Below are 23,986 nucleotides of genomic sequence, written 5' to 3'. Positions count from 1 at the left end.
GACTCATGGGAGTGCCAGATTTTTATGGTGGGTTATCAGAATGCTAAAACAATACCAGAGATATATGCAAGCATGGTGCGCTTTCTGTTTTCACTTCCACACCTCAGTCTGGGGTGAGTTCCTAATGTGAAACTTAGTGTTTCCTAGCCTTTGATATGCTCAGGTATCATCTTTTTTAAAACTTTCCAGTTCTCAAGTTACCTTGGTATGCAGAACTCAGATGCATTAAAAAAAAAACCTCATTTAGCTCAATTAGGCTTTTACATTGTATTTTGTTTCTAGAAAGATGCACTTTCAAAGTTTATTGATTTAAAGTATTTACCAAGAAGCAATGTTCCAAAACCCTTGAAAAACAACAGCACTGGATCATTAGCATGTTTTGCCAGTTCAATGTTTGTCACTTGAACAACATAGTTGAAGTATTTTTCTTGAGCATAGTATAGAATTTTAGCCTTGAGGGGGAGAGAAAGAGAAAATCATTGCTTGCTTGCTTATTATGCATTTCATAAAAATTATATACCAGTTTTGTAAAATTCCTTAAAGCAGTTTAGAAAAAGAATAAAACAATAACATTATTAGTAAACAATTAAAGCTTTCAAAAAATTAAAACCAGCAATAAACTAAAAACACACCAGCATTCTAGGTAACTGGGCAGGCTTGCCCAAACAAATATGTTTAGTATGTGCTAAAGTGTACAGTGAAGGCACCTGCCCAGTATCAATAGGCAGGGAGTTCCAACGTGTAGGTACAGCCACACTAAAATGATTTATTACAGATGTGGAATGGGTATTATGTGGCACCTGTAACAGTGCTAGTTCCCCAGACTGTAGTGGTTGAGAAGGCAAATATAAGGTGATCTCACAGGTTTCAAGTTATTATGGGCATTATATATTAATAGTCCTGATCCTGTAGAAAATTGACAGCCAATGCAGATCTCCGGGCACAAATGTTATATACTGGCAAGGTCTCACTCCTTTCAGCAATCGCAGTGCAACATTCTGCACTAACTGCAGCTTCTGGTTAATTATTGTTTCTAATTGAACACACCGCCCTATACTCGGGGGTCTCATGGTTGGTTTCTGCTTGAATCCAAGGTGGTGGCTATGGGAGGAGCAAGACCTTTCTGTCGCAGGATCAGGATGTGTATGTGTGCCAATAAACGGTGTATCATAAATACAAGACACAATTCTTGGACCTCCCTCGATAGGGCGGGGGAGAGGAATGTGTGGGCATGCAGAACAGTCAGGGTCACATATAGTCTCTGCTTAAGAAGAGGGGGTGGGAAAGGAAATGGGTTTGCTCCCGAAATTTCTCAGAATTCACTTTGTCACTTTATTATTTTATGTATTGCAATTATATACAGCACAATGGTGCTGGAGGAGACTCTTGAGAGTCCCATGGACTGCAAGAAGATCAAACCTCTCCATTCTTAAGGAAATCAGCCCTGAGTGCTCACTGGAAGGACAGACTGTGAAGCTGAGGCTCCAATACTTTGGCCACCTCATGAGAAGAGAAGACTCCCTGGAAAAGACCCTGGTGTTGGGAAAGATGGAGGGCACAGGGAGAAGGGGGCGACAGAGGACAAGATGGTTGGACAGTGTTCTCGAAGCTACCAGCATGAGTTTGACCAAACTGTGGGAGGCAGTGGAAGAAAGGAGTGCCTGGCGTGCTCTGGTCCATGGGGTCACGAAGAGTCGGACGCGACTAAACAACAACAACAATAAATACACCGCGATCTCCGCTGCCCCAGGAACCCAGACCCTGGGTAATCGCCTTGGACCGCTGGAATCTCGCCCCGCTCAGGTGGGGAGGCTCAGCACAATGGATACAGGGCAGCGCATGGCGTACGCAGTGCCCCCTCTCCGCTTTCTCTTCACAACAACCCTGTGAGGTAGGCGAAGGAGGGGGGCGGGGCGGGCGAAAGTCGGCGTGAGAGCCACCTGGGGAGCCGTCTACAGGAAAGGCTCCCACGAATTAATAACGGGGGCCTGCCACCAGCCGCAGCCAAGCCGTGAGGCGGCTTCTCTCCCTTTGGGATGGGAAAGGCAGTACCAGGGCCTGAGGGTCTTCGTCAGCCATGGCCGCCGACAGCAGCGTTCGAAACGCCAACCGCCACAACGGCACGCGCCGCCTTCCCTTCCTCAAGACGAACACCTCGAGCAGCCAACCGCCGCCCGGCGTGCGTGGTTACCTGCGGCCACGCCCCTCTCCGCTCCCCGTTGCTAAGCCACCTCTCGCGCTCCCTCCTATCCTCCCCGTCATCTTTCTCGAGGCGCGAAGGCCCCCGCCCTCCCTGTGGTTAACTACGGGTAGCCTGTCCGCGCGCGCGGGCCGCCCGTCACGTGGAGGGGGGCGGCCTCAGCCTATAGAGCGCGAGCGCGTCGGCTTGCTCCGTGGTCAGCTGGCGTCCCTCCGCCCAACCGCCTGCCCTCCCTGCGCATGCTCAGTCGGCGCTGCAGCGTTGGAACTTGAGGGAGGGCGAGGATGGCGTCGCCGGCGGTGTCTCCTCCGAGTTCCTGAGGTGGCCCTCATGGGGCTGGGCTCCAGCTCCGAAGTCCCCGACGGGGGCTCCGAGGGATATCACGTGCACGGGGTAAGGGCGAGCTCCCCGGACGCGGTCGCTGAAGCAGCTGGAGGAGGAAGGGAAGCGCAGCCCGGCTTCCTCCTGCCAGTTGTTGTCATTCAGTATTACTGCCTTATTATCCCAGGGAGCTCGCAGGAGAGGCAGTGTGGTGTAGTGGTTAAGAGCGGTAGACTAGTACAGTGGGACCTCGGGTTACATACGCTTCAGGTTACACACTCCGCTAACCCAGAAATGGTGCTTCAGGTTAAGAACTTTGCTTCAGGATGAGAACAGAAATCGTGCTCGGGCGGCGCGGTGGCAGGAGGAGGCCCCATTAGCTAAAGTGGTGCTTCAGGTTAAGAACAGTTTCAGGTTAAGAACGGACCTCTGGAACGAATTAAGTATTTAACCAGAGGTACCACTGTAATCTGGGGAACCGGGTTCGCGTCTCCGCTCCTCCACATGCAGCTGCTGGGTGACCTTGGGCCAGTCACACTTCTCTGAAGTCTCTCAGCCTCACTCACCTCACAGAGTGTTTGTTGTGGGGGAGGAAGGGAAAGGAGAATGTTAGCCGCTTTGAGACTCCTTAAAGGGAGTGAAAGGCAGGATATCAAATCCAAACTCCTCCTCCTCCTCCTCCTCCTCCTCCTCCTCCTCCTCTTCTTCTTCTTCTTCTTCTTCTTCTTCTTCTGGACTCTCCTGGACTCTCCTTCCTTGGAGGTTTTTAAGCAGAGGTTTGGATGGCCACCTGCCCTGGATGCTTTAGCTGAGATTCCTGAATCGCAGGGGCTTGAACTAGATAACCTTTGGGGGCCCCTTCCAACTCTACAATTGCTGAGGGAGGTCCTGAACATAGAAGCAATTTCTTTAGAAACAGATTTGTGGCGATCAATGCTTACCAGTCATGTTGGAGGCTATGGTCTGCTTCCATGGTCAGAGGCAGTACAGTGGTACCTCAGGGTTACAGATGTTTCAGATTACAGACTTGGCTAACCCAGAAATAGTACCTCGGGTTAAGAACTTTGCTTCAGGATGAGAACAGAAATTGCATGATGGCGGCATGGCGGCAGCTGGAGGCCCCATTAGCTAAAGTGGTGCTTCAGGTTAAGAACAGTTTCAGGTTAAGAACGGACCTCTGGAACGAATTAAGTTCTTAACCCAAGGTACCACTGTAATGCCTTTGAACAGCAGTTGCTGGAAACCACAGGAAGGGAGAGATGCTCTTGTATTCAAGTCCTGCTTGCCAGTTCCCCATACACATCTGGTTGGCTACCATGAGAAAAGGACGCTGGACTGGATGGGCCATTGGGCCTGATCCATCAGGGCTCTTCTTTATGTTCTTAAGAGCAGGTTGTGGATTGGGTATGAGATCTTGCACAAATGTTGGGATCACCTTGGTGTCAGATTTTAATGGAGTGCTTATGAATAGGTGTAATGTATGCTTAGAAAGCCTCTGAGAGCCAGTGTGGTGTAGTGGTTAAGAGCGGTAGTCTTGTAATCTGGTGAACCGGGTTCATTTCCCTGCTCCTCCACATACAGCTGCTGGGTGACCTTGGGCTAGTCACACGTCTCTGAAGTCTCTCAGCATCACTCATTTCACAGAGTGTTTGTTGTGGGGGAGGAAGGGAAAGGAGAATGTTAGCCGCTTTAAGACTCCTTCGGGTAGCGATAAAGCGGGATATCAAATCCAAACTCCTCCTCTTCTTCTTCTCCTCCATCAGCGGTTTGTTACGGCCAGGTGGAACCTCCGCATGCAGAGGCAGTCTATCTGAGCGCCAGCGTCATAAGCGGAATCCTGCTGGAAAAGACCCTCCGAGGCCCGTGGATTCCAGCATTCGACTCATAGCTGTCAATCTTCCCTTTTTTTGCGGGAAATTCCTTTATTTCAGCACCGCTTCCCACTGCTATCCCGGATTGTTATATATCCTGTAGACTGTTCCTGGGGCAGGTGAGGCTGCTGATCCCTTATTTTCAAATCCAAAAGTTGACAGCTATGATTCGACTTCCCACAGTGGCCAACCAGATGCCCACAAGTGCAGGGCAGGCGGGCAGCACCCCTCTCCCACTGTTGCGTCCTCCCTCCCTCCCTTCCTTCCTTTTCCTTTCTGTGCTTACTAAGGTGGAGGCTTCATGTAGCCATTGTGGTTGGTAGCCATTGACAGATGAATCCTCTTGAGTGCTGCCCCCAACCCAATACCCCTATAAAGTCATCAGCCATAGCTGTCTCTTGTAGTGGTGAAATCGTTTACTGATTTCCATTATTTATAGGCTGGCCTATAACATAAAAAGGTCTCTGGCTCACGGAATAAAAGCAATGCAATAACTGCACTAAAAATACGATAAGCGCAACATTAAAGCATTCCCCAATTAAGATGGCCATGCATTACTTGAATTCCATGTAAATTCCACACGTTGAAAGAAATGTGTTCTTTTATCTCCAGAAATTGATGGATGTATCTTGAGTTGTGAGAAGTGTTAGAAACAGAGATATGAAAGCTAGGAGCTAAGTGGCACCTTAAACCTAGGTTATGGGCGCAACAGCGGAATGTCGCTGCACTTCTTTTTTAACTAGAATACAAAGCTGAAAATAAATGAGCTAAAATCTTATATTCATTTTTCACATGGTCTAGTCCTAATCTGACGACTGCAAAAAACAAAGCCATGCTTCCGCTGCCTCTCCCCCCCCCCCAATATTCTTAATAGGGTCTCTTCTCCAGTCCTCAGAGAATGCCTGGAAGTGGAGAGGCAGAAAAAGGTCCTCCTTTTGTTCCACTCTGCAGTTTTAATCTGAAATCTTAGGCGCAGGACTGCCCCCATAAAGCTCAAAAACTGCTTGCACTAATGAAATTCCTTGTTGCAAAATGCACCTAGAACAATGGGAGTTTGAACGCTGGTTGTGAGGGAGCACAGCTAACTGTTAAACTTTATCCACACCATGCATGATTCATTTTCATCATAATGTCATCTTAATGCTGTGGTTTTGGGTTATGGTGGGGCTGGATCAACGGGAGCTTTGGTCGTATTCAAATGAACAGTTTTTCAGTTTAAATGAAAACCTCATCCATTTAAAAAGAAGTTATAAGGTCCTTATTCATGGAGGAAGGGGTTTACCAGTTCTCACTGGTTATCAGCTGTAAAAGTGAAATGAAACCTCCATGTTCACAAAGGCTGAGAACACACAGCAGGGGTATGCTTTTGCTTGTAGATGTCAGAGACATTTGACTAGCCTAGAATGCTACATCAGAGGAACTATTATCAGGGCATCAGGGCCCTGTCAAGGTGGTTCACATCATTTAACAAAATAATACAATACAAATTTCATATAAAAACCAGCAGTACAGTAGAATGAAAGGGCAGGGGGAATAATAACAGAAATCAAGACATTGATTGGTTAAAAGCAGATGTAAACAGATAAGGTTTTCCAGAGCCTGTTATAAGGCAATCATTGAGAGAACCAAGTGCAGTTCCCATGGGTAGGAATTCTGTAATGATGGAGCCACCACTGAGAAGGCCCTCACTCTGGTACCCACAGACCTGATAGATTTTATCACCAGGTCTGCAAGCAAGGCCTCTGTGGTCAATCTTAAGGGCAGGGCAGGCTCATATGGATGCAGATGGTCCTTCCAGCTGCTTAGTGCTTAAAAAGTAACAGCTAGTGAATTTGAAGCACACTTTACCAACCTGTGCAGTTGGTAATTCATGTTAATGTATATAAATTCTTGTACTGGATTGGTCTCCCCTTCCACCTGCTCAGTACTCCTGCCCTGTGAATGTTCTAGAATGGTATGCACTGTCTCTTCAAATACAGTGGTGCCTCGCAAGACGAAAAGAATCCGTTCTGTGATTCTCTTCGTCTAGCGGTTTTTTCGTCTTGCAAAGCAAGCCCATTGACTGATTAGCGCTATTAGCGGCTTTTAGCGGCTTATCTGCTGATCAGATCAGCTGATAAGTGGCTTAGCGGCTTAGAAAAAGGGGGGGAAAGGGGAAAAAAACTAGCAGGAACTCGCAAGACATTGTTGTCTTGCGAAGCAAGCCCATAGGAGATTCGTTTTGCGAAGCACCTCCAAAACGGAAACCCCTTTCGTCTAGCGGGTTTTCTGTCTTGCGAGGCATTCGTCTTGCGGGGCACCACTGTATGTTCCTGTGGGAGAGTATGGTTAACATGTCTAGCTTGGAATGAACTGTGCACTCTGATTTGCCTGTTCTGTGCAGAAGTGATGAACTACGAATGCACAAAGTTCTGCTGCATTCAATTTTATTTTTATTTTTCAGGGAGAGCTGTGTAAATAAGGTCTCTCCCCAGGGCTGTGCATATGCTGTTCAAAGTCTTGTGGAATCTGTTTTGTGTTGCAGAACATGGCACACTGAGAACAGAAGCTTTCAGTAATCTTTAAACCAGTTCTTACATTTTTTTTGTTTGTGGAGGGAACCTTAAAAAAAAAATGGGGCTCAAACACATATGGGGGAATAGGAAAATGCTTCCACTGGTTAAGGGATGATGTGCTATTTCCTTGTCCAGCACTCTCACCCATAGTTATTTATTTTTGCCCTGTGACACCCCTTGGCACATATCCTGACTATCCAGTTATGATACTCTTTCCTCTTCTGTTTGTGTGCAAAAATCTTTGGTTCCTTTGGAAACCAAGAGCTCTGGAGAAAAATTAACTGTTAAAAATAACTTCATGCAGATGTGCACTGCATAATTCTAACAGAATGTATATTCCCAAAGGAGCTAAGCCTATGTTTTTTAAAAGTCTGCTGAAAACAGTGTTGCTTCAGTGGCCATTCTTAAAGTAAAATCTCTAAATGTGGGTGTTTATTGTGGGATTAGTGCTCCTCATGCATGCAAGTTTTCTTTTTTGCTTTGCAGTATCCACACATGGTTGGTATCAAACTGCACAAAATACACAAGAGAAAATCTTGTATTAAAAAAACCCTTTGTTGCCAACAAGCCATTTGGAATAGCTCTCCACTGCTCATTTGCAATATTAAGTCCCTGTTTCGAAGCACTGTATGTCTTGCCTTCCAGCTGCTTTTACTATTTCAAAATGGTACATTATGATGCTTCTCTTACCATTCACTATATCTTAAAACAAAATTTGTAAGCCAGTTTAAATGAATGTTTAACATAGAAAAATGAGATATAAATACATATAATAGAATGGGTTGGGCCACATTAATTGCACATAGGCCTTATTAAAATCAATGTGATGGGTTGGTTGTGGCTTAAGTCCCGTTGGTTTTAATGAGAATTAAGTGCAACTAACTTATGTGCAGCTGGATCCAGCCTCTGTAGTGCTTAGCTATGCTTGCAGTTTTTTCTTAGCAAATCACATTTGTACACGTTGTCATTCAGTAAACCTACCACAAACAGCTTCTGATTGTAGGTGAATAATCTTGAGAGCACAAGAACTACATTGTTTTATTGTTAAAGCTAAGCACGTCTTTCTACTTGACAGTTGGTGTCTGAGAAATTACTTGGGATCCCTTGTGTAAGCCACACTGTGCTTCCTGTGGGTGCAATATATATTGGTATTTCCTGGTTGCCGTTGGAAATAGGTGGACCGTGCATTTCTTTGTAATGTCTGCCCAGCCCATCTGTGCAACAAAAGAATTACTTAGATAAAATTGAATTGTGAGGTAGACCAGTCCGGTGCTCCCAACTTGGCCTGTAGAGCTTGAAAGCATATCAAGCATGGAGGCAGCAGCAGATTGGTATTTCACAGTTGGTGTTTTGTACACAGCTTATACCTGGTCTCCTCTTTGAAGGAAGAGCTTAAAAGTTTCTCCCTGTGACTTGCACTGCATAGTATTATCTCTGTGCTGTGCACTTTGTCTTCCACAGGTTTCCTCTTTGATTGTTGTGAAACTGCATCTCTTAGATGCATGTGTTATTTTGGGAAGTGATGTAACTGAGTGGTGGAGCACCAGTTTCAATTCCCAGCAGCTCCAGGTAGCACTGGGAGAGACTCCTGCCTGACACTCCGTAGAGCCACTGACCATCAGTGTAGACAATACTAAGCTAGATGGACCGCATGTCTGCCTTTCAAAGTTCCTTTTGGCTTCTGTTTGGCTAGGGAGGAGAGGGGTTCTGAGCAATACATCGATCATGTTTGTTAGGATGGTTGGCTGTGGTATTTTCTTTTTGCTCTAGGCCAGTATAACTTCTCCCAACTGCCGAAAGACAAGTCTCTTATTGTCAGCTCATAAGCATGCTTGGTATGAATACTTTTTGCATTACATAATTTAGAAAACGTGTGCTTCCACTGACATTTTTTTCATTTGGTTCATCTATATGTAAAACTCTGCCATTTTTCAGGTTCAGGAAAACTCCCCTGCTCAGCAGGCTGGACTGGAGCCGTTCTTTGATTTCATCCTCACAATAGGACACACCAGACTGGTAAGTAGCTTAACAAAAGTCACTGGGGTTTTTTTTAATGCTGAGCTCTAGCAGGTAAGTATGTTGCTGGTGTGCTATAAATAAGTGCATCCAAAAGCATGACCTGAAGGTACATGAAGCTGCCACTTTTCTGAAGCTAAGTAGATCTGCTCAGTGCTTGGATGACAGATTTCTGCCCCCCCCCAATGATAGCATGTACCGTATTTTTCGCACCATTGGACGCACTTTTTTCCTCCTAAAAAGGAAGGGAAAATGTCTGTGCGTCTTATGGAGCGAATGTGTGGTCCCTGGAGCCAAATCGCTGTTGCCCTGCGCTGCTGGGGTGCTCTTCGGGGATGGGGGGAGGAGCCACGGTGCTCTGCCGGCAGCCTCTGCTTTCCCCTGAAGCCCCGGCAACGTTTGCAAGCAGCGGGAAGGCTGTGTGCTCCTGGGCTGCTCTTCGGGGATGGGGGGAGGAGCCACGGTGCTCTGCCGGCAACCTCTGCTTTCCCCTGAAGCCCCGACAAAGTTTGCAAGCAGCGGGAAGGCTGTGCGCCTTTGCCCCGCGCTCCTGGGGTGCTCTTTGGGGGTGGGGGGGAAGCCACACTGCTCTGCCTACAGCCTTTGCTTTCCCCTGAAGCCCCGGCAAGGTTTGCAAGCAGCGGGAAGGCTGTTTGTTCCTGGGCTGCTCTTTGGGGGGGGGGGGAGGAGCCACACCTCTCTGCTTACAGCCTTTGCTTTCCCCTGAAGCCCCGGCAAGGTTTGCAAGCAGAGGGAAGGCTGTGTGTTCCTGGGCTGCTCTTTGGGGGGGGGGGGAGCCACACCTCTCTGCCTACAGCCTTTACTTTCCCCTCAAGCCCCGGCAAGGTTTGCAAGCAGAGGGAAGGCTGTGTGTTCCTGGGCTGCTCTTTGGGGGGGGGGGGAGGAGCCACACCTCTCTGCCTACAGCCTTTGCTTTCCCCTGAAAACCCGGCAAGGTTTGCAAGCAGAGGGAAGGCTGTGTGTTCCTGGGCTGCTCTTTGGGGGGGGGGGGAGCCACACCTCTCTGCCTACAGCCTTTGCTTTCCCCTGAAAACCCGGCAAGGTTTGCAAGCAGAGGGAAGGCTGTGTGTTCCTGGGCTGCTCGTGGGGGTGGGGGTGGGGGAGCAGCAAATTGCTGTCTCTCGCTGCCTCCTAATTCAACTGCAAAGGATTGCCTAACTGGATTCTGAGCTCCATTTGAAGTTTAAAAATATTAAGTTTGGGGATTTCTTCAAGTAGCAGTTTTGCAGAAATAGTCATAGATACATGCAAAGCATCTCCACAAACCAGTAATAGTGAGCTCAGCTAAAACTGAGCAGGCATCTGGCTCAGGAACAGTTTAAACTGCACAACTATAACTGGACATCCTGTGTGTTTGTGTGTGGACCATGTTCCTCGCAGCTAATCTTTCTTGCTGAAAAGAGGCACTGATATTCCACTCCAAATCTATAATTCATTAAAAAAATTCTTACAAATACAGTCCACCTATACCAAACCAAAAACATTGTGTTCTCTTGTTATTGAATGGAAGCTATTTATTTGCCCTCTTTTCCTCCTCAGTTCTTTGCTGAGTCACCCCATTTTGAATCTTCCTTTCAAAACAACCATGCCTGTTTTGAGAAAACTTCAGAGATTTAGGAACTGGAGCACAATCATTTGATCTCTTTGTTGTTCCTCCATACTCCAAGCACTTCTCATTTGCACAGCCCTGGTTTCTCTCCCTGACTATTAATATTCTTGATTAATAACAGTAAAATGCTCAAATTTTAATTTTTGTGACTGCTGCCAATACTGACTTCCCAGTGATAATGAAAACAGCTACATTATAATGGAATGTCTGTCCTTTTTCCAATCTCTTCATACCGTGGCTTGCTTTAAAGCAGCAAAGTGGACAGGAGCCACCCACTTTGCTGTTTTAAATAGTTTAGTACAACATTTGAGTCAGATTTTTTTTTTCTTATTTTCCTGCTCTAAAAACTTGGTGCATCTTTTGGTCAGGTGCGTCCTATGGAGCGAAAAATACGGTATGTTACCTTAAACTCTGTGGTGGAAGAAAGTTGGTGCATAAGTGGAACTAATGAATTACCGTAATAAATGAAAACTAGGAGTCAGCAAGTAGAACTGCCGGATAGGCACAGAGCACTTGGGAGATATGGGCTATGGTTCTGCCCAGCTGCTCATGTTTCCCTTCTGAAAAACATAGTAGGACCGTACAATGTTGTAGGTTCATCTGCTTGGAAGTTTAGTCATAAGGGAGGCTGCTCCTATGCAGGGCTTGGTTGGTCATAGTACCTGTGACTCAGAAGGGCAGAGCGTGAACTTGCAAGCAGGTCCTTCCCACTGATGGCCATGGAAGCATCTGAAATGGCTGGCTGTGAGTGTCCTGTATGAACAAAGGTTTCAGGTTTTTTACTAACTTGTGCTTCTGAGTTTGCATGAGATTAAGGGTGGTTCTGTGATTAGGTGCCTCGTAAAAAAATCTGTTCAAATAGCAGAATTCCATCCTTTACATGTGTCTGTTTGTTTTGGAAATTCTGATCGTGGATGTAACGGACAAGGCCATATTGGGCTCTGGAAAGGAGATTTCTCCCGATATCAGATATGCCCCAACTTCTCCTCTAGTAAATGGCTGGGTACACTTGCTCAGGTTGGGATCTGTTTGTGCTGCAAACATCTCTTGTTCATCAGAGCTGGTGGGTGTGTTGCGCTGTGGAGGGAAGGGAAGGAGGGTGTTGACCTGTTATCACGTCACAAAACTAGTTTTCAGCACTTGTTCAAATATCACCCTGTAAATAATTAACATGTTTGAAGCTTCTTGGCCCACGTATATTATGGCTACCAAATATACTTCGTTTCATTGGAAAAAGACATGGCAAATGGTGGTGTTTATTTTTTTGCACATTTCTTTTATGACCTAATCATGCTTGATTAGAAGCAACTCCTGTTTATTTCAGAGGGATTTGCTTTGAAATAAGTACCTCTATTGTTAAATGTCCTAATCGCTGCATGACTAAAAGCTCACAAATGGGACATAAAGGCCACAGCCCTCCTCCTGTTGTGATCCCCAGAACCTGGTATTCAGAGGTATTGGTAAATTGCCTTAGCTATATGGGACCTCTGTTTTCAGTTGGGGCTGTTCTTTTAAAAATAAACTTAACAGAATTTATTGCCTCAAGAAGTGCTGAATTTATTTTTATTGCTGTTCTCCTCCAGTGCATTCTCTTGGAAAAGCAGGCAGGAGATATGTTTAATGAATTAATAAAATTAATTCATCTTAAAGTTAGTGGCCATAGCACATCTTGTGGCTGTCAGTTCCATAAGGTATTAGGAAATATCTACTTTATGGAAGGCAAGTTGATACTTCAACCTCAATTTCTGCAGCTGCTGGCCTGCCCCTCCACATAGCCTCTGTGAATCTTTAAACTGGTTTCAGCCCTGTTTAGGGAAGTTTTGAACGTTTGATGTTTTATAGTGATTTTGCTATTCTGCTGGGAGCCACCCAGTGTGGCTGGGGAAACTTATAAAATCATTTAAAAAATCATAAAATCATTAAAAAACAAATTATAAATATATTTTGTGGTTGTTGTTGTTGGCGGCGGCCTAGCAGTCTGTTGGCTACTGTCCAGAAACAAACCTCTTACATTTCCTTTCCTTCCATTCTTTTTTTTTTTTTTTTTTTTTTTGAGAACAAAGAAGGGGACATCTTAAAAGATTTGCTGAAAGCCAATGTTGAGAAGGCTGTGAAATTGGAGGTGTACAACATTAAAACGATGAAAGTGCGTGAAGTGGAGGTGGTCCCCAGCAACATGTGGGGAGGGCAGGGACTCCTGGGAGCCAGCGTGAGGTTCTGTAGCTTCCAAAGAGCCAGTGAGCATGTGTGGCATGTGCTGGTAAGTAGGAAAAGATGGTTGTGCATTTTTACTATACTTCCTTACTCTGTCACTTTGAATTTAGGGTTTGATTGTTTTATCCCAAGAAAGAATCCTTCAGCAAAGAGTTTTGTGGCACCTTAAAGACTAACCAGTTTTATTGCAAAATATAGTGTTAGCCTTTAAGGTGCCACAAGACCCTTTGCTGCTTTTGCTGCAACAGACTAACATGGGAACCCCTCTGGTGAGCGGATTTTGAGATGGTCAGCTCTGGGCTTATTTTCTTCGTCCCCCTCCCCTTTCATGGTGATATTTTTTGAATAAAGGCATCGTTTGTCAAACTTCCTCTTCTGCAGGGAAACATTTCCACATTGACTTGACTGCACATTGCAGAGCATTCTAGGGTGCACCAGATGGCGCCCATTTTCCCCCTCCCCAGGAAAAAGTGTTTTGCTAGCATGCACTCACCTCTGCCATGCTGGGTGGGTCTGGTAACAGTAGACAACTTTCCTGGAATTGGTCTGCTATTATCTTATCTCTTATTGAGGATGAGCTTGCAAGGGTTTCTGGGAACATGGTTTGCAAACAACTGGGTATATGCTTTTCACTGCTTGATTTGTTGACTAGGCGTAGGTAACATAACTGATCAATGTCTCTCTAGGATGTGGAACCGGCTTCCCCAGCAGCGCTGGCTGGCCTGCAGCCGCACACTGATTATATTGTTGGATCGGATCAGATACTGCAGGAGGTAAAGTGAGTCATCAGTTGCACCATTGGCTGAAAGGGGGGGTGGGGCTAGACAGTTTTCAGTGATCGCTGCTGCAATCTCATAGCCACTTACCTGGGAGAAAGCCCCATTTAATTCAGTTTCAGAGTAGATATGCCTATAATTGCACTATGATCATTGTAGCAAGTATTCCCCAGGCTTAAGCTATTCTACACATGCAGTCTCCTTCCCAGTCTTTGCTTTGGGACTAGATATAAATTTCTCTGTGCAAATTGTGTTGTTTAGTTGTTTAGTCGTGTCCGACTCTTCATGACCCCATGGACCAGAGCACGCCAGGCACTCCTGTCTTCCACTGCCTCCCGCAGTTTGGTCAGGCTCATGTTTGTAGCTTCGAGAACACTGTCCAACCATCTTGTCCTCTGTCGTCCCCTTCTCCTTGTGCCCTCCATCTTTCCCAACATCAGGGTCTTTTCCAGGGAGTCTTCTCTTCTCATGAGGTGGCCAAAGTATTGGAGCCTCAACTTCACGATCTGACAGCAAATTGTGTAGCTGTCTTTAAATATTCACCCATGCTCCAACCAACTGAGCTATCCAGGTTCACCCACTCTTGTTCTCAAGGGTTGGGAAAGCTGAATGCAGAAACAAAGAGAAGAAAAGCTGGATCCATCTCTACAGATATTTCAGTTAAACCCAGGGTGGAGAATTGGCCCAACTCTGCATGCCGTTTTGACAGATGGTTTGGGCTGGGAGGGCAGCAAGGGAAAAGAGGAGCCAAACTGAAAAAGCATTGAATTCAAGTTGAGGAAGCAAAGGAAGAGTTCAGAGTTTGTTACCAATCTTCCCATTTGAATTTGGCTTTGTCTGTCTTGCACTTGACGTCAGGTGACAGCATGGCTTGGCTGAAATGACCTGGCACACTGAATTGGGCCCTTGGGCTGGGGAGTTCTGCACTGCTGAGCCAAAGGTGTTTAGCACAGAGGATTGATGGCAGTAGCGGTGAGGTTTAAAACCAACAGTCCTATAAGGAGTTACATCCACTCCTGCCCAATACCATTTCATGGGTGATCTTCTTACTTTCCCCAAGCACCTGCTTCCCCCTCCTGCATTTGCACTTGCGGTGTCAAACCATCCTGCCCTACGCAGCAGTAATGGTGGAACCTGTGGCCCTCTAGATGTTGAACTCCAACTATCATCAATCCTAACCTGCATGGTCAGTGGTCTGGGATGAGAATTGTAGTCCAGCAACATCTGAATGGCCACAGATTCACCATTCTGGCTTTAACTGCTTCATATCTTGTCCTCTTTTCTGACCTGTCCATTGCACATGGAAGCTTGACAGATTAATGCAATGACCTGCTTCCTGCTGCTTTGTACTTTGGCAGCTACCTATAGGACACCTTGTGAGGGGCATATCCAAAGAACATGCTGCTAATTCTAGCTAGTCATTCTTTGTCCTACACAGCAACAGGACACCTGAAAATCATGTAATGGCAGGCAGGGAGAGGTTCTAGAGTGCAGCTGTTGGGTTGATGACAAGTCTTCTTTTTCTCTCAGTCAGAAGATTTTTTCTCATTGATTGAAACCCATGAGGGGAAGCCGTTGAAACTGATGGTCTATAACACAGAAGCTGATTCCTGTCGAGAGGTTTTTGTGACCCCCAATGGAGCCTGGGGTGGAGAAGGAAGGTATGGATTTGTGAGTGACAGGATAGTCTGTAAATGAGGTCAAGGTTTACTTATCACAGTATGCTTTCCTGTACATTGCTGTGAAGATGTTTAGCCCCATGGGATCCACAGTGTGGGAGAATTATGCACCCTAGAAAGCCATTACAGTTCCTGTGTTTCGTGTTATCCCTGTTGAACACTTGCCTTGGCACCAGCACAACACAGAAGCAGCAGTTCTCATCCAGGGGTTTACCTTCTTTGCATTTTAATGCAATGTAAAAGACAGATGAGGATCCAAGGTGTGTGTTGATTGATGTGTCAGGGATGGAGCAGAGGAAGGGTAGCAGGCAGCCTAGAAACAAAATCTGAGGTGGTGGTGTTGCTTCAATAAGAGGTGGGGTGGCAGTTCAGAAATAGACCAGTGATAAAGGTGTGCAACTGAGAGGCCATATTTTCTCTACTGGTCTTGGTAACTGCACCCAGCCCCTGATCCTAGCTGCCGTATTTCCTTATGGTCCTTTGCATGTGGTTGAGGTGTGAGCTAATTCACATTCATTGATACTGAGCCTCAAGCAGTGTGGAGGGACCTTTTGTGAAATACAGGTGTGTATGAACTAGGTGGGGGAAGCTGCCCCTAATAGTCCCCCACCCACCCCAGTCCCTGCTTTTGAGCTAAGAGCCAAGAGGAAGTGTGCATGTGCTGGATTTTGGAGTTTCTGCCCCCTTGCCAACCTGTATTTTCCTGCATGTTTAGGGCAGACTCTCTCCTTTTCCTATCCTGTTGCCATTCAGGCTTCAGTAAGTAGGGGACTCGATTCATGAATATGTATTTTAGTCCTCTGTGAATGACCAAGGGGCAGCCTGACCCTTTATAAACAATTCCAGTTTACTCAGCTTTCATTTCCTAGGTTACTGCAGTACACAAGCTGAGGGAAGTTTGTCATCCCACAAGGGAGTTGGGGAAATCTGGCAGTAATTTTAACACTTGATTCCAGTTTCCCAAGGTAAACAGCACCTTTATTGGTTACGTGCCACTCATTCTATTGGTTAGACAGAGCCATCTGTCAATCAGAACACACTGGGTCAAGAGTCTTTAAAACTGGAATGTTGCCAGCATTCTGTTGCCCCTCTGACCACCCACAATGCTATGCTACTGGGAAAAGTCCTTTTTGTAAGTTGCTGCATTAGGATAAAGAGACTTGAAATGTTTCTTTCGTGCAGCATTCTGCCTTTTCCCTTTTGACACCCTAAAACCTTAACAAAAAATCCTCTTGAAAGTGGCTGCTGAGGTCTGGTGTGACTGCTTACCAGACACAGTGCCTCCCCGCAATGCCTAGGTCTCTTGGGTGCCATGGTATTTATTTGTGCTGAGGGAAAAGTGGAGGAAAGCAAGTTGCCCTGCTTCCTGGGGGCGAGTGCGGACTGGAAGCTTCATAACTAATATACATCACTTATAGCCTTAAGATTTTTCTCTGCCCCAAAGTTAGAGGGGCCAAGAAGGGCTGCACACTCCAGTTTAGAGAGATAGACTTCTACTTGTGATCTGAGTCAAATGGGCTTCTGTCAGTTACTTTGAAAACAAATTTTTCAAGGGTGCAAGCTTGTTTCTTTTTCTTTTCTTTTATCTTCTTGTGCAGTTTAGGGTGTGGCATTGGATATGGCTATTTGCACAGAATTCCAACACAGCCTTCTATACCAAAGAAAAAGGCAGAAGCTGGTCCTCCTTCTCCTTTGCCCTTGGGAGACACACCTCCTGAACCACCAACCAATGGCTATACAGAGGTAGGCATTTCACAGTGAAAGATGACTGCAGTGCTTGTGGGTGCTGCTATTTTTAATATGCGAAGGGCAGGGTGCAGCTGCTGTAATACTCCCAGGAGTTATGGGCAGCTCACATACAGTCTCTCCACCTACTCACTTTTGTTCCTTCCTCCAGAGGGCCATGACGTGTCCCACTTACCTGCCTATAAGCTAAGTTACATTCTTCTTGAGCATCTGTGGACACCATTGTTTAGGGTTTGCTGGGCTGATTGGCTTGCATTGCACTTCTGGGTCAGAGGGGAAAGCAGCCTTTCCCCCTTGGAAACTCTGCCCAGGTTGAGGTTATAATATAAGCCTCTGGCCCCCTAATGAGGTCATGTCATCTGCCCACTTTGTAGTTGCTTTGCTTAGTGATAATGAATGTGTTCCTTGTTCTGAAGCATGCAACTCTTTCTGTTTTATAAATTATTTCAGGCTCCTCTGTTAGCACCAAACTCCCAAAGCGAAGAACCAGCAAGCTTAGAGTACAGCACAGATCAAAGTGTAAATATGTATTCAGTAGAAAATTCTCTTCAGCCTCCTCCTCCTGTGCAGAGAGTCATGGATCCAGGTAATCTGTTCACCTGTTGACCTTTAGAGCATAAAAGTTGTGTGACTGGTTTTTATATGCAGGTTCATATGTGCAGAAATTCTGTAATGAAGAAGAGCTGTGTTGACTATGAATTTGCAGAATGTAGTCTGCTTATGGGGAGAGGAACAATGCAGGACACTGATGGGAATAGTAACTTGACTGTGGTGCTGTCCAACCCCTGCAGTGACAGGATCCTTCAGAATCTCACCTACCACCCCATGAATCATAAGCCTACAAACAGAGATGGGTGTGGAGGGTTAGGAATACCTTTGCCAAGGCGCTTGCCAAAGTAAGAATGACTTCATGCCGTAATTCCAGAAGGGTCAGATAACACCTTACACTGATTTCAGCATATTTGTATCAGGCTGTTCATGGCTAACAGAGGGGTAAGCAGAAATTTCTTGATGGCATTCGCATTCTAAGTTACAAGTCATTTTGGTGGTAGCTAGGAATAGGAACGCGGGGACGCGGGTGGCGCTGTGGGCTAAAGCCTCAGCGCCTAGGGCTTGCCGATCGAAAGGTCGGCGGTTCGAATCCCCGCGGCGGGGTGCGCTCCCGCTGCTCGGTCCCAGCGCCTGCCAACCTAGCAGTTCGAAAGCACCTTCGGGTGCAAGTAGATAAATAGGTACCGCTTACCAGCGGGAAGGTAAACGGCGTTCCGTGTGCTGCGCTGGCTCGCCAGATGCAGCTTTGTCACGCTGGCCACGTGACCCGGAAGTGTCTCCGGACAGCGCTGGCCCCCGGCCAATAGATGTGAGATGGGCGCACAAACCCCAGAGTCTGTCAAGACTGGCCCGTTCGGGCAGGGGTACCTTTACCTTTACCTTTAGGAATAGGAAAGAAATTTCACCTTTAAACAATTTATTTCTCTTGTAAATTATTGGCTATACTTTTCTCTCTTCCCCATTGCTTTCCAGGTTTTATAGATATGTCTGGAGCTTCTTTTCCTGAATTAATTGACTTAGTGAAAACAGTCAAGGTGCCTTCCTCTGCTTCTTTCAACTTGCCAGACACTGTTGCAGCAACTGATAGCTTGGTATCTAACAACGGAATTGATTCACACTTTGGTAAGCAAGCACTTGGGTAATTCAAACACAAACATCATTTACTGTAAATGTTTGTGTTTAAATTAAACACAAAAGATTGCAGCATTTACTACAGTCATACCTCTGGTTGCGAACATAATCCATGCGGGAGGCACATTCGCAACCCGCAGCATTCACAGCCTGAAGCACTATGTCTGTGCACGTGTGTGACGCGATTCAGCACTTCTGCGCATGATGTCATTTTGTGCTTCTATGCATGTGCCGAAACCCGGAAGTAACCCGTTCTAGTACTTCCGGGTTTTGCGCGGTCCGCAACCTGAAAATGCGCAACCCGTAGCGTTTGCAACCCATGGTATGACTGTTCATGGGTCTTAGTAAAAATTGGCAATTTTTAGTCTGCTTTTTGCTCAGATATGAAAGCTTGAAGTGTTTATAATGAGAAAGTAAAGTTAAGTAAGAAGTATGCAAATCCACAACCAACATATTGATTGTGTGATCACCTTTAATACCTCCTTACTAAATTCTGGTTACTGACAACAATTTTTTAGAAAAATAAACAAAGAATCTTCTGGCATCATAAAGACTAAAGACAATATGAAATATTGGTGTATTCAGGGCAGCCCTGTTGAAATCAGTGTTAGAATTAGAGAAGAAGAAAAAAGGGTGCCTCTGAGCCTAGGGATTTGTTTTCAGTGCCAGGATCTAACTGTGCTGAGTATTGTTTCATGCAAAAGTGCACTTCTGGTTCCTTTCTTCATTCCAGCAGACTAATTTAGCTGAGAAAATTGTTGTTATAGTTAAAAACCTTGCTCATCTACTGCAAGTCACAGAGCAATCTACCGGAATCTGATCTGCCGTCCTATTTTAAATAAGCTAGTTAAAATCTGATGTGTTTGTTGGGTAAGCATGGAAGAAGTCACAATTGCTCATAATTTAGCAGAGTTAATTCTAGAGAGTACATGGTAGCTTAGTTACTGATTTCATGTTGCTTTCTTCAGTCACCTGCAGGGGCTTCATGTTTTGAGAATTACAGGCATTGTTTTTTCTGTAATTTTGATTTCTGCTTTTCAGACCAGGCCTCTATTCCAGTTTCAGAAGATTCAATATCTTATGCAGAGGGCTCGAGTCCTCAGCCAGAGTTGGATGCAGCACCTTCAGTTTCTGTTTTGCCATCCCTTCCTGTGGATATCTCTGTAAATGCAACTTCTAAAGCTGATGGCGGTGCTCAAGAAACACTTCTGCTTTTAGATGGGACTGAGAGCCCGCAAATGACCAAAGCTTTACAACCTGACAGTGAAGATGAAAAGGCCAAGGAATTGACAGAAGAAACTGCACAGATCTAGTGCTAAAAGTGACAGCACTTGCTATCAGCTGTAAGGACATTGGTACCAGACAATAAGGCTTTTGATACCCAGTGACATCCATTGTGTTGCTATATTACAGTAATACTGCAAGAATTCAAGCTGTTTCCAGTGATCTTGAGCCAGCCTTTCATTGTCTGATAGGTTTCAACATCTGCAACTACTGCTCAGCAATAACACTGATAATTTGACTTGGAATAAGTTCTTTAAAAATGCTGTTTTGTGTGAAGAGTTTGCTGTCTGCCCAAAAGCTAATAGCAAGACAGTTTGTTTTTTTTATAAAAAATGCAGCTAGCAAGCACACAGTGGCTTGATTTTAGCAGAACCTTTTAGCCCTCTTTCTAGGTTTCAATTTTAATTGTGACAACTGTTCACCTTGATTTTATATGTCAAAATATTTAATGTTTAAAATTCCCAAATAATGCTTTACAATTTGACTCTCTCTGGGCACCCATGTAGAAGAGGCTAATGTGTTTTCAACTTCCAAGGCTGCAATCCAGGTTACAGTGCTTCCTTGCAGAAGAGCTGCTACAGTACTCTTAACTCCATCCCTGGCACATGCAGGTGGGGTGGCATAGCCCCCACAATCCTCCTCCTCTAGTCAATGCCACATTAAAGTTATCTGGGAGACAGGGAGGTGCATGCAGACCTCTTGAATATACTCATGCCAAAGAGGTAGGAAATGAACCCAAACAGCTACTTCATTCTCCTGTTGGATACCTTACTTGTTAGAAATCTCTCTTGAAAGAATAGTTTCAAGGTGAACGTAAGCAACTTATAGTTTTATACTTGGGGTTAGCTGTGGCTGAAATATTTCTTCTGAGCCTCTGCAAATTAAAGGTGACAATTCTAAACATGCATGCATGGTAAAATAATTGAATTTCAGTTTTTCTTTTCAAATTAAGTGTGTTCTAATGACAGGTATGTGTTGACTTGAGCAAATAAGCTAATATCATGTAGGATTGTACCCGATGGCAAGACTGTTGCTTTTTAGGGAGGCTGATTCCTCTCCTGAGCTCTGAACACGGCTTTATTCAACATGAATAACAGATGTTCTATATCACACTAGCTGTGTTGAATGGTATATTTCAAAATGGTTTTTGATTCTCTGCTTCTGTTTGTTGAAGATTAAAAATAAACCATTTTTGGAAAATACTTGTTAAAAGTACTCCCTGCAGAAGTTAAGTTGCCGTTTTGGTCCTGCTTATTATTCACTAGCTCCCAGAATAATGTGCAATCCAAACTCTCGATCTGCCACAATAGGTGTCTTGATGTAGGTCAGCCAGAGCAAGTCCCCCACCCACTATAACCTAAGTTCGTGCAAAGTCATCACCCCCCAAGGGAAATTACTAGGGCAAGGAGATACATCTTTTCCAAACCGTTTTCAGGTCAGTCTCATGAGCTAGGGCCCAGTCCTCAAAACTCCCAGCCACACTCATCAGCCAGCAGTAGCACCTTCCAAAGTGTTCTATTCAGAGTTTGGATAGGAATAAGAACTCCTTAGAGCCAGGATTATCTTGTACACCTTATATTTCATGGTTTCAGAACTTGGAGAACTAGGCAAAGATTATATATATATACACACACACACAGAGGTACCTCGGGTTACACACGCTTCAGGTTACATACGCTTCAGGTTACAGACTCCGCTAACCCAGAAATAGTGCTTCAGGTTAAGAACTTTGCTTCAGGATGAGAACAGAAACTGTGCTCCAGCAGCGCGGCGGCAGCAGGAGGCCCCATTAGCTAGAGTGGTGCTTCAGGTTAAGAACAGTTTCAGGTTAAGAACGGACTTCCAGGTTAAGCACTTAACCCGAGGTACCACTGTGTGTGTGTGTTTAAAAACAACACCTGAGAACAAGAAGCAAACATTGGTACTTAATGCAATAAGTTCCTTCCCTGTAGAGAAGAAGGGGATCCTGTGTAGGTTGTCAATGCTCACCTCTCGACAGGCAGGCAGTCAAAATTTTGAGCAGGTAGGTATACCTGGTGGGCAAGAGTACACCCTTTGCCAGTTCAATTTGTGCTTAAGCAAGTAACCGAATAGTCAAAAATAAGCAATAGAAGAGGAAGAGGAAAAAACAACTTGTGCACACCACTCTGTGTCAGCAAATCCCTGGGGCCAAGTACCAAGAGGCCCTAATGGTTGCTCTATAAGGGTAGCACAGATGGAGAACGAGAAGAAACCCTGGTATGGGGCTTAGGAGAAGGGGAAGGGAGGTTGATCCTCAAATCTATGTATCCAATAGCCTCCACCCCCCAACTGTCACTTGGGAGGGGTCGGGTCCAGAACACTGTTGAGGCAGCTGTGCTCTTGGTGAAATGGGATGTGATGCCCAAAAGAGCCACCCACCCAGGGGCCCTCGTAAAGAGTAACCTGGCATACCCCCTTGAAAGTTTGACTTCCTGCCAGTGGAGAGCTGGGCACTGACAACCCACACAGGATCCTCTTCCTCCACTATTGAAGAACCAGAAAAAAATTAAATGGATAGTCCCAGTTGTTGAGCTTAGTATTTGTCAACACAGACAAGCAGCAGCTCTCCTGAGATTGTTAGGTCTTTCCCAATCTATGTAGAGATGCCAGAGACTAGACCTGGGACCTTCTGCCTGCATAGCTAGTGCTCAAACACAACCAAAAAAAGCAGCACAGAGACCAACTTTGTAGCCTGACTTGAGGACTAAGCAGAAATACTCTTAATATACATACATATCTGACACTGTGGTGCAGTTGATAGGGCAAGTGTGCAAAAGATCCACAGTTCTGTGCGCTAATTTTGGTTTCAGGAACTTTGAAGAGCTTTCTGGCAAGACCTGGCCAAGGAATATATGATCACATATTTAAAACAAAAATGACCAAAGCTGCTTAGGAATGTTAGCTAAAGATTTTTATTATTATTTCTATACAATTGTTCAATACATGTTCATCCTTTTGGCATTACAGGCCCTCTGTCAACCTTTCCTGAAACTACATTGCTGGGATTGTAGAAAATAAAAAGTTTAGAATCTTGGCTGATTTTTTAAAAACACACACAAAAGGGAGAGGGAGAGGGGGGAGTTAAAGTTAACTTTCAATGAAGACATGGAGAGCACAAAATTTAAAATTAGGTCGATAAGAACAAAGCCCCTCTCCAATATTAATCAATTCAGGACAAATTTACAGTTGTTTAACCAATGAATTTACCAACTTCACTAAAGTGTGCAGTGTAGCACAGATGTGGCAAACTAGATTGCTGTACACACAAATGGGATTTACAAATGGAAAGTGATGTCAAGATGGGAAAGGCGCATGCAAGCTTAATTTCTAACCAGATCTTGTTTAGAGCAGTGCTTCGTGTCATCTGGAGCACAAGCGACAAAGGTTTAGGGACAACCCAAAGCTCATCTTTCTGTAACATGGCAGTTGCTTTGACAATCTGATGTGTATAAAAGCAAGTGCTCCATGGGGTACTCAACCACCCCTAGACAAAAACTAAGAGGAAAATATCCAAAAGGTGCTGTAATGTTGCATTTTGTCTTTCTACCACAGCTGGCGTGGGAGGGTGGGGGAAGGACACATAATCCTCGAAACACCCATAAAAGGCAGTCAAATGACTCGTAAGTATCAGACTCTGGATATTTTCCACTTGGTTGGTGCAACATTCATTTGTGGATAATTACTAGATGACATGGGAAGTATTAAAAGCATGCCACCGGCCTGCATGTTGCTCAATTTTAAGCAGCTCCCATGCTGCTTGCAGGCTATAGCTTACATCTAGCTGCCACCATTAAGGAAAAGAGGAGTGCTCATCTAGCAGGCAGGGACCTAACTTTACTAATACTGCCTCTTTTAAAAAGGCACTTGTGCTTCTGTTTCAAATAAAAACCACTTTACAATATTTTGTTATCGGGATGTTTCTTTTCCAGTTGAACTTTGAATTCAAACTCAGCTTTTCTTGCCCAGAAGATCGAAGTGTTCCCCTGCTCC

The 23,986-nt window shown here is 45.1% G+C and overlaps 2 protein-coding genes across 4 annotated transcripts in view; one reads left to right on the top strand and one right to left on the bottom strand.

Moving 5' to 3' along the window:
• TTC21A (tetratricopeptide repeat domain 21A) overlaps positions 1–2,157 on the bottom strand; it is a 31,447-nt gene extending 29,290 nt beyond the window's left edge. For both annotated transcript variants that reach the window (XM_081163480.1, XM_081163481.1), the window contains exons 1-2: positions 2,053–2,157; positions 323–452 (exon numbers count right to left, since the gene is read on the bottom strand). In XM_081163480.1, the coding sequence (XP_081019606.1) occupies positions 323–452; positions 2,053–2,079 (157 nt within the window). In that variant the 5' untranslated portion in view covers positions 2,080–2,157. The remainder of the gene's footprint in view (positions 1–322; positions 453–2,052) is intronic.
• Positions 2,158–2,447: 290 nt separating this feature from the next.
• GORASP1 (golgi reassembly stacking protein 1) lies at positions 2,448–23,753 on the top strand. Of its 2 annotated transcripts, XM_081163810.1 has the most exons (9): positions 2,448–2,593; positions 8,883–8,963; positions 12,650–12,853; positions 13,494–13,580; positions 15,114–15,244; positions 16,861–17,005; positions 17,459–17,594; positions 18,533–18,682; positions 19,733–23,753. In XM_081163810.1, the coding sequence occupies exons 1-9, from the start codon at positions 2,531–2,533 to the stop codon at positions 20,002–20,004; spliced, it is 1,269 nt and encodes a 422-aa protein (XP_081019936.1). In that variant the 5' UTR covers positions 2,448–2,530; the 3' UTR covers positions 20,005–23,753. The 2 variants fall into 2 exon arrangements, with proteins under 2 accessions (XP_081019936.1, XP_081019937.1); XM_081163811.1 differs by lacking the exon at positions 2,448–2,593 and having other exon boundaries at positions 12,657–12,853.
• Positions 23,754–23,986: the final 233 nt, after the last annotated feature.

This window comes from Podarcis bocagei (assembly GCF_964188305.1).
Source record: "Podarcis bocagei genome assembly, chromosome: 12".
Taxonomy (NCBI): Eukaryota; Metazoa; Chordata; class Lepidosauria; order Squamata; family Lacertidae; genus Podarcis; species Podarcis bocagei.
The sequence above is the reverse complement of the archived record's forward strand: the minus strand, read 5'-3'. Positions and strand labels throughout refer to the sequence as shown.

Bases quoted from the DNA above. Each gene is read 5' to 3' on its own strand.
- GORASP1 (XM_081163810.1), top strand. From the start codon at position 2,531: ATGGGGCTGGGCTCCAGCTCCGAAGTCCCCGACGGGGGCTCCGAGGGA. The intron at 2,594-8,882 runs GTAAGGGCGAGC...GCCATTTTTCAG, and splicing joins AGGGATATCACGTGCACGGG to GTTCAGGAAAACTCCCCTGC. The intron at 17,006-17,458 runs GTAGGCATTTCA...AAATTATTTCAG, and splicing joins CAACCAATGGCTATACAGAG to GCTCCTCTGTTAGCACCAAA.